Source organism: Osmia lignaria, chromosome 11, assembly GCF_051020975.1.
Source record: "Osmia lignaria lignaria isolate PbOS001 chromosome 11, iyOsmLign1, whole genome shotgun sequence".
Classification (NCBI taxonomy): domain Eukaryota; kingdom Metazoa; phylum Arthropoda; class Insecta; order Hymenoptera; family Megachilidae; genus Osmia; species Osmia lignaria.
The window spans coordinates 2,299,380-2,309,852 of NC_135042.1; the positions used below are offsets into that span (position 1 = coordinate 2,299,380).

The 10,473-nt window shown below is 44.0% G+C and overlaps 1 protein-coding gene across 3 annotated transcripts in view; it reads right to left on the reverse strand.

The window, feature by feature from the left end:
• Window positions 1–10,473, reverse strand: part of Invadolysin (leishmanolysin-like peptidase, invadolysin) — a 1,079,802-nt gene that overhangs the window by 466,060 nt on the left and 603,269 nt on the right. For all 3 annotated transcript variants that reach the window (XM_076690814.1, XM_076690812.1, XM_076690813.1), the window contains exon 3: window positions 9,849–9,949. In XM_076690814.1, coding sequence (XP_076546929.1) covers window positions 9,849–9,949 — 101 coding nt within the window. The remainder of the gene's footprint in view (window positions 1–9,848; window positions 9,950–10,473) is intronic.

The window sequence follows — 10,473 nt, forward strand, 5'->3', positions numbered from 1 at the left end:
GTCCGCGGCAGAATTTTGTTCCCCTTTTTGATATTCGATTCGGTAATTGAATTCGGACAATCTAAGGAACCATCTTCCGATTCGTGGGCTCATCTCGCACTTGTCTTCTAATAATTGTATACTATTGCAATCAATGCGTATAACGAATTCAATACCGATTAAATACACCCGAAACCTTTCTAGTGCACAAACAATTGCGAGAGCTTCAAGCTCGTATGAGTGGTATTTCGACTCTTCTGGCGTGGTTTTTTGGCTATAATAGCTTATTGGATGCCATTTATCGTCGGGTTGTTTCTGCAGTAGTACCGCCCTAAGTCCTACACTAGTCGCATCCGTCTGAACTTCTGTCTTCGCGGTTGGGTTATACATAGCTGACACGGGCTTCGAGAAAAGCTTTCGCTTTATTTCCTGGAACGCGGTCTCTTGCGCTGCTCCCCAGATAAACGCCCTACCCTTTTTCAATAAATCTGTGATTAGATTCATAACAATGGAGAAATTTCTAATGAAACGCCTGAAGTAGTTTGCCAACCCTACAAAGCTTCTCACGGAATAGGGAAGCATCTTCCCGAGTAGGGAATGACTCAACGCTTCGAACTTTTCGGCTACCTGATCGTACCACGCCTATCTGGATTTCGAATCCGAGGTATTCGAACTTAGTTTTCAAAAAGTCACATTTCTCTAGCTTCATCGTCAAATTTGCGCTCCTTAGCGCCTCGAAAACCTGTCTTAGTCTCTCGAGCCCTTGTTCTACATCTCTGGAAGGTACTGTAATATCGTCGAGATAGGCCATGGCTATGCGGTATAGTAATTTAGCTAAAACTATGTAGATCAGTCTCTGGAAAACGGCCGGAGCATTGCAAAGCCCGAATGACATGCGCTTAAATTGGTAGTGCCCGTCTGGTGTAGTAAAGGCCGCCCTTTCGCGTGAGCCTCTACTCATTGGCACCTGGAAGTAGTCGCTGAATAAATCTAGACTAGTATAATACATGTTTCCCTGGAGTTGATGTAGCTGATCGTCAATCCTCGGCAACGGATGCTTATCCTGCACGGTATTTTTGTTCAAAGCGCGGTAATCTATGCACATCCTAACTTTCCCGCTCGCCTTACGTACTAAAAGTATCGGACTCGCGAATGGCGACGCGCTATCTTCGATAATGTCCGCATCCTTGAGTTCGGAGATGGTGCCCTTCAGCTGTTCTCGTTCGTGGTAGGACAGTCGATACGGTCGGAAGTACACAGGTTTGTCCGTGCTGAGCTCAATGTGTATCTCGGCCTTGTCGGTGCATCCAATTTGACTTCGTTTCTGGCCACCAGATTCCGATACTCATTGACCAATTCCAGTAGCCGTGTGCCTCCTCCTCTGATACGTCTATTTCGTTCAACGTCACTGACTCCTCGTTGACCTCACGTCTGACTTCTCCTCCCTCGCAATGCTCGCCTCGCGCCACCGCTTCCTCTGCTTTAATAGTTACATCGTTCCCTGCGACATTTAAAACGGGAATGAACCTACGCCCTTCGCTATCGGTTTCTACAGTACATCGCGGGATCAGCGTGCCCATGGGTCATGGCCCTCCCTCGACGCATAGCTCCCGATATGACAAGATACCACTCACCATGATGTGTCCCAAATAGTTAGAGGGTATCACCTGTTCCTTCTGCACCTGCAACTGCGTCATTCCTGGCGGCCCTGCTGTATCCCGTACTAGATCATCCACGCTCGGTGCGATGCGTAGTTCCGTGCTCATGCTTAAAATATGGACGCTCGGGTGCTCCGTGTATGGCTGCCCCACGAATAATGGCATGTCTTGGGACTCGTTCGGAACGATGTGCGCCTCCACCAGGACTTCAACGCCGTCAATGGACAAGGGTGTTGTGAACACGCCAGTCGGGTTCACAGAACCTGCTAGGTACTCTGTCATGGGTCTTAGCTGCGATCGCCGATACTGTACCCTTAGCTCGTCTGTTGCATCTTGCCGTACCGTCACTGTGCTGCTTCCGAGATCGACGTAGCATCTCATCGGCCTCCCAGCAAAAATTGCATCTTTGAAATATTCGTTCTACCGGCCGTTGGTAACGTTCCAGATATTATGTTTCCACGTTTGACTTCAACGGTAGCCGTTGGACACGCCCTTGAATAATGTCCCGGTTGTCCGCATTTAAAACAAGTTACCGACTTATATCTCTGTTTACAAGTTCTCGCGGTATGCCCGATCTATTTATACCCGTAACATTTGACATCGGCCGTCATACCTCTCCCCGTCTCCAGCGGTCCGCGACATTCTTTGTTTTGGATCGATTCTCGAATATGCATGCTCCCACTTTGTAAATCGGGTTATAATTTGCTGGGTTTGGCATACCTGGATAAAGGCCCCAAATAATCTCGGAACCTACTGCTGTTAAGTCCGTTGACTATCCATTCGATTGCTTCTCGATCGTCCATATTCGCCTTGTTACACCTCGCCAACTTTTCATAGTACTCGACAATTCCTTGGTTGGGACGCCGCGTATAATTCTGCGCGTTCATCCTCAACGAGGCGGCGGTCTCCTTGTATGGGAAATTCACCCTCAAGAGGTCGGTCCACTCCCTACAGCTTCGCTCGATCTTGTCTATCCAATGATCTATATTAATATTGTTTTTAACTGGATCAAACTCCGGCAATATTCCGTCGATGTTTTAGAAATATCTCATTTCGGCCCTGTTACCGTACGAAGGATCAACCGTATTTCCGGTTTCTCGATCGTTCGAAAATCCGCCACGTTCGCCACGTGGCTGCGCGTTATGTTGCAACATTCTCATCCCGAATTTCCTCCGTCTAATTCCCAGCTCGCAACAGTATCCGCAACATATGCTTGTTCGAACCCTCGAACTATTAAATTCGCGAGAACTATCCCATCGCCTCTTTATTCCGCACTCAACGGTATGTTCACCACGCGGTTCACGATATCACGAAATACCGTACTTTGCAAATTATTTTGCACACTCGCGGTATCCTAATACCTAATACTTCGGGTATTCAATCCCACTTCTGAGATTGTTGTGAACTTTGAAATGAAAGGTAACGAAAAACGACTCCGTCTTGGGTTCTCGCCACACGCCTTTATTTTACACTTTGCCTTGGCTTTGATAATCTCTCTATTCTCTTCTATTCTATTCGACTTTATTCGATTTCTGCCGTTGCTCGGTACTTCAGCTGTTTATATACATTCTCTCCCTCCCATTCATACTCGTCTCATTCGCTCGACTTCGCATTCGTACAGATCCGCGCCTATTTCAAACCGTCCACACTACCAAGATTTGGATATCATCGCCATATCCGAGAAAAAATGAAACGAAAAAATTACACCTATAAATTCCAAACTACATCTACCACGGTATCCCACACCCAAATGGCAGAGCACATGAAGATTCAGATTCAGGGACTTTCATAAAAAAAAAAAACGATTTCCAGTCCCCCCCAAGAAACCGATTAAGGTTGGTGTCAGAGGTGGACCTCGAACTGCACAAATTACTTTATGGAAGTTTATGGCGGGATCATAAACGGCCCACACGAAGGTCCTGGACAAAAGAGCCAGCTAGGCTCCTCCTGCGCGGATTACACAGTACAACCTTTAATCCGTTCGATCAGCAGCGGGGGCTTTCTTTTAGTTTCGATTAAATAGAAAAAAGGTTAGATTAGATTAGGTTAGGTTTAGGTTGTGCTGCCCAATATCGGAGGGCCGAGCGAGAAGATTCGCCGCCTTTATACGGGGATCGTGCGGAGCGTGGCCCTATATGGGTTACCCTGATGGTTGTGCTGCGGTGAGTGAAGAGGAGGATCGCCATCAGGGTCGTAAGGGGATATCGCACGGTCTCCCACGCGGTGGCGATGACACTGGCAGGTCTCGTACCTTTTAAGTACGAGACGGAGGCCTGCGCCACGATTTACTGGCGCTTGCGCGGCCTCTGCCAGGCTGGAGAGGACCCGCCAGAGCAGACGGTCGAACAGGAATGGAGGTGCCAGGACCGACAAGATGCCCTGGACCGGTGGCGTCGCGAGATAATCGCGAGCAGCGCTGCTGGCCAGCAAGCATTCGAGGCGGTCCTACCCGTCGTCAAAAAATGGGGGGACTGCGGCTTTGGTCGCATCACCTACCGGACCACACAGGTGCTCTAATGGTTGCTTCGGTGACTTCCTGTGCCGGATTGGTCGCGAGGCGGCAGCTGTATGCCACCACTGCGGGGCGGGGCGAGACTCCGCGCAACACACAGTGGAGCACTGTCCAGTGTTTGCGCGGGCCCGTCTCGCCCTGCGTGTGAGTTGGGAGTGGATCTCTCGCCGGCGAGCATGTTTCTTACAATGCTCTCCGGCGAGGATCAGTCGAGGGCGATGACTTCCTTCTGTGAGGAGGTCATCGCCTTGAAGGAGGAGGCGGAGCGGGGTCGGGAGAGAGCCAACCCCGCCCGCAGGAAACGACGCCGTCGGGGGAGGGCTCCCGACGGCACAGTTAGCTGAGGAGGACGGGGAGGTGGGCCTTGATAATCCTGCCCACCGCCCCCAACAGGGAGCTTCGGCTTCCCCCCAAGGTAGATGTAGTGGGGGGAGGCCGAAGCCAGGGTGATAGGAGGGGCCTGCCCCTCTTCCCCATCGCAGATCTAGCGGCTCCTTTGTGGAGTCCCGGACGCCATTGCACGCGGCCCGAGGAGTGGCCGGCGTCGGCGGAGTTGGCACTTAGGGGGAGGGTCAAAGGTTAGACCTTCCCCCGAGATGGGGCGCTATGCGCCAAGGGGGGGGAGGGGTCCCGACGTGTTCGACAGAGGTCCCGGGGCCCTCCCTTACGCCCAGTGCAGGTCACCATGGAGGTTTTAGCCGGTAAAATTCCGGCACTCCCCCCGCCCCCTCCACAGGGGAGCTGGGGGCGTCTTTGTAAGATTTCCCCTACGAAAAAAAAAAAGGTTAGGTTTAGGTTAAGTTAGTCAGCGAAAAAGTGCAAATAAAAAAAGAGCTGAGTGGCTTTAATCAGCGAAAAATAACTATCTATTTCATACCTTGAAAAAAAACATATCCGTAGCAGCCTGGAAGGCTTTAGTCATTCAAAAAATATTAATATTAAATTATTTGTCGGCTCTGCACAGCTCTGTCCAGAGCTCTGAATACTATCAGGTATACAGTACAGGACCATCGTGCGGGCCCTTTATGCCCCCCCCCCCCCCCCCCCCCCATAAAGTATTATAATTTGTGCAATTCATGCACGACCGTGTCAGTGCTGAATGTCTAATCATTGTAAAGAAATGATACTGTGTCGTCCAGCGGAACTTCTTGTAATCAGTAAGCAGTAAGTACGTACTGATCAACAAATACAAGTAAAACACCAAACATACTGGGCATAACAATCACTAATACAAACCTATACATAAAAGCAAAAGAATCGCTCGACCTTCATTCAGACCATACTCCTATAATTTTCACACTGGAATATGAGGCAGCACCAGACGGAAAAATAATGCTAACAAATAACACAACAGATTGGTCCGCCCATAAAGAAAAAATAATCAATAACTTAAATTTTAATAAACCACTAAAACATGAGCAGGGCATCGAAAAAGCAGCGAAAACATTAACCATCATTTTACAATTAGCAATTTATGCTTCAACAAGATACAAGAAGGAAACCAAAAACATATCAGAAAGAAATTCAACTTCGGCGGCTGGAGCGCAAAGGCTCACGCCGCCAAAAATTTCGAAGAATTCGCGCCGCCAAAGCGCAAGACTGGAAGCTAAGCACAAACCAATCACATCGAGCACAATGCCAGCGGTAGCTACAGAAATTTCTATTTAACCGCGAACTTTTCGAATTGGACATCAGAATTCACCAAGCAAGGAAAGAGCGCACTTGGAAGATGCACACTATCGAGGAGCGAAGTTTTATCGTAGAAGAGTATTTCTCTATGCGTTCATATACAAAATACCAACGAGCATTTTAGGAGAAATTTCCAGATTTTTTGCCGCCGATTAAAAGTAACATCAGCCGCTTGGTGCAAACATTTCGTAGAACCGGGAGCGTCTACAATGCCACACGCTGTCGCAAATCCACGGTACTAACTGCAAGCAAGTTAGACGAAGTCCGAAATCTTTTGGAAGAAGAACCACACACACCACTGTCAAGAATCGAACAACTAAGAACCTGCACACGCGATCATACCGCTGCCAAATCGTGCAGCAACTTCAGCAGTCTGATTTTGATGCAAGAATCAAATATTGCAAATGGTTTTTGCAATTTCTGCAGGTGAAAGGACCAGCAGTGATGGACACGCTGTTTTTCAGTGATGAAGCCTGGTTCCATTTAAATGGATATATAAATTCCCAGAACAGCAGAGCCTGGTCGACGACAAACCCGCATGACTTTTTTGAACAACCATTACACTCCAGTAAGGTAGGCGTATGGTGCGCCATATCCCGGAAACGCATCGTTGGACCAATATTTTTCGAGTAGACAGTGACGGCCGAAGCGTATGAAGAAATAATTACGCAGTTTATTTCACTATTGGAGCCAACTGAAAGATACTGTTGGTTCCAACAAGACAGTGCCCCAGCCCATACGGCGTCATCGACCATAGAACTACTGCACGAATTTTGCGGCGAACGGATCATCTCGCGTCGATTATGGCCACCACGGTCGCCCGATCTGACGCCCCCAGATTTCTTTCTCTGGGGAGCGTTAAAATGTAAAGCATACATAAGCAGTCCCCGTACCTTGGAGGAGTTAAAAGAAAACATCCAAAGATCCATTTTGGAAATTAGTGAAGATACTTTGAAGAAGGTATTTGAAAATATGAGAAGGAGGATACGTGCCTGCTTAGCGTAAAAAGGAGGACAACTTCAACACCTCTTATAAATTTCAAACAATCGGCCCTTATCAGGGCCACCAATCCTTAACGAGGACAACATGGTTCAATTAATTTTCAGTATACAATGTTCCTTAAGCCACGAGAATTCGTCTCAGTCTACATCTGAAAAATATCAAATAGCGAAATACGCTGCTTTCATATTAATGACAATAAGCCATAGTTTCTTCGTTCATAAAAATTCGTGATGTTTGGCTCTCTGCCGATCGCGCCCGAGATTTGCCGAGCCGAGCCAAGCCTATTCGAAGTTCCACTGCTCGTCGTGCATACTCGTATCCCGAATCGAATCTCGGACCAGAGTTCGGTCGATTACCAACTTACCTCTAGAGATTTTTACATCGCAGCAATGGTTTGCGGGGAGCGCATCTATCGAATTTTAGCGCTGTTGCCACATTCATGAGTTCGCGCGCGCACGAATTCCAAGATAAATGGTAGTCACTGTATACCAGACTATTCCATCCTTCATCTACTAACCGATGTCACTGCTCAGTCGAGCGTGACAATTTATTACCCAAAACATCGGCTTCTCGCTTTCTTACTTTGCGGGTGACTTCAAACAAAGAAGAGGGAATAGAGATTTGCTTATTTCGGGCCGGAAAACTGTTGCTTATTACGGATCAAAACTGTATATCAAACGATAACAAAACCAATTTGGACATATGGGACATAAATTTGGACATACGGGGCAGCTAAATTAAATATAAAGAAAATGGAAATTGTTTAATCAATTATATTAAAATCTATATTAAATGCACCATGGTTTATCAGAAACGATAACAAGAAGAACGCTACAAATCCCCACCGTTGAAGAGGAAACTGTAAGATATCAAGAGAGAATGAAAAAACACACAAATCCTCTTGCTAACCCTTATCGGTCATAAGTCACCTCTCACGTGACAACAGTACTTTGTCGCTGCGGTTGTACATCACGCAGGAGGTGACAAGACGGAACCTATCGAAACTCGCTCTCTGGGAAATGCGGGCATGATTACCTTGTCAGTTAAGCATCAGCAACGGATAATTATTTGAAAGTTACATATTTGTAATACTACTTCAAAAAATAAATAATTTCTAATAAAAATGTTATTCTTATAATACTGAAAATTTTTCGCATATCTATCGAAACCAGCTACAACCTAGTGAGAATCACGTATAAAAAACTAGCGACCGATAAAGGCTATAAACAGTTACCCAGATCTTCCCAGGGGACTCAAACGCAAACACCCTTCTGATCTATTCATCCCCAGTCATTAAAAATTTACGCATCCATACATTGCAATTAAAGCAACAAAATTCACTCTTGGTGATTGTCAGTAATAGTACCGAAATCCTCATCCTATTATATTTAACAATTGATACAAGAAATGTAAATATTTGTAGAAACACATAGAAACATTTAATAAAGGTATAATTCAAAAAAATGTTTATAAAATGCTGAAATAGATTTGCACATATGCGTCGATATTTATTTGATATTCGAATCCATCCTCAACAAATACAGTAACTTAACGTAAATTTATTTGTATGAAGCAGATTCAATCATTGTTGACGATCACGGATGAATTGCAAATTGAAGAAACCTACGTCAGTCAGGGAGTGACCCTATTACATGCAGATAGCGTGGTTCATCTGGCGTTTGACTAACCCACGTTTGTAAGTTTTTAACTTTATTCGTCGAAAATTTTAACGCTTTTTATTCGATTCACTGCTGCTGCAAATTTCCCAAGAGAGAAAACTGAATAGTCAAATATCGAGCATATCGATAGGTTTGGCTTTATCGATTAATTTTGTACTTTTTTTCATCCTCTGGGCAGCAGTAACACGGGATTAATTACTGGTAACGAAGAAAATACGATTAATTACCAGTGACAGTTCCGGTTTGCAGAAACGATGATTTAGTGCCGTCATAATGTATGGAGAATTGGGTACATTTTACGAATTAACTTAAACCGCATTAGTACAAATCGGTAAAAATATGGTCTTATCAATATTTTAACAAAACAAGAACTTTTAATCGCCAGAAATTATACATACTGCAATGAAATTATGGTCCGCTTTATAATTCCAGGAAATATCTGTAATAATGTTTTCCATGACGAATTGGACGATATTTACATTCATTTGTAAACGTTTCATTGTGTCTTATAATTAGAACAGTTATATTTACCTAATGATATGAATGGTTTATGCTGTTCAAAATACAGAAGGTACAGTGGGTCATATAATTATTCGCTCACCGTTTAAAACAGAATACCTCATTTAAAATTAGACCAAATGACTTGAGCCTTTTTCAGAAGCTATAAAAATTCATTTACTAAGATATGTACTTTTGCTGTTTTAAAAAATTACAGTTTGTCGAAATCGTGAAAAAAAATAATGAAAATTTCATCGAGATCGGTCAATGCGCTGACTAGTCACGATCACGATTATCGGAAATTTTAATTACTTGTAACTTCTAAGCGCATTGACCGATCTCGATGAAATTTTCAGCATACACATAACTTATTTGAATCTACGAAAGATATATTTTAATGTTTCATTATAGACTCACATAGAAAAGCTGAAAAATTCCCCTTCACTATTCTTTTTTCATGATTTCGACAAACTGTAATTTTTTAAAACAGCAAAAGTACATATCTTAGTTAGTAAATTAATTTGTACAACTTCTCAAAACGCCTCAAGTCATTTGGTCCAATTTTAAATGAGGTATTCTGTTTCAAACGGTGAACGAATAATTTTGTGACCCACTATACATAATACAAGTGAGACGGTGTATCAAAACCTTTCATTTTGTCAATTAAATATTGCTCGTTTAAGGTTTCGTCTTTCAAAAGGACTCTTGGCGGACCTCTGACGAGTTTTTTTATGAAGTAGTAACAACCGGCAATTTCTCAGCGAAAATTTTATGATTTTTTGATATCAAATATATGTTTCAAATTCCAAATATCTTAAAATACTAACTTACCTGTAGACGCTTTCATCATACCACAGAAGAATTCGAACTGGTTGATTGATACTACGTTTTTTCACTTCGTGTACCGGTTCTATATGAACGCCATGAATAACCTGTAAAACAAAGAAGAGAAGGGAAATTAAAAGTGATTTTATTTAAAGTATTTCAAATAATATAACACGACAAATCAAACTATTTCTAATATTCATGATAAGTATACATTAGGTACTACACGTGTCTGGCATGCCCCACCTCAGCTAACACGTAAATACAGGATTACCTCGAAATAAGCAACTCGCTCGAGATCGAACAGTTGCTTATTACGAAGCAGGTGTGCTATTCGGCTTGACGAATGAGAGGTCGTCAAGATACGTCTTCAAACAAAGAAGACGGGATAGCGAATTGCTTATTTCGAAGTAGAGACCACTTGCTTATTTCGAGGCAATCCTGTACTTACTTTCGGTCGCAGTGTATTATTGGACCCCCCTTGTCATTATATCATCTTGACAGCCAATTTAGATGCGAACAACACATATAGAGCTACATATGAATATAAGGTGAACTTGTAGAAGAGCTACTCCCGCTCCGATTTTGATGATTTTAGGCTTCTGATACGTAGGAGCAGATACAGAGCGAA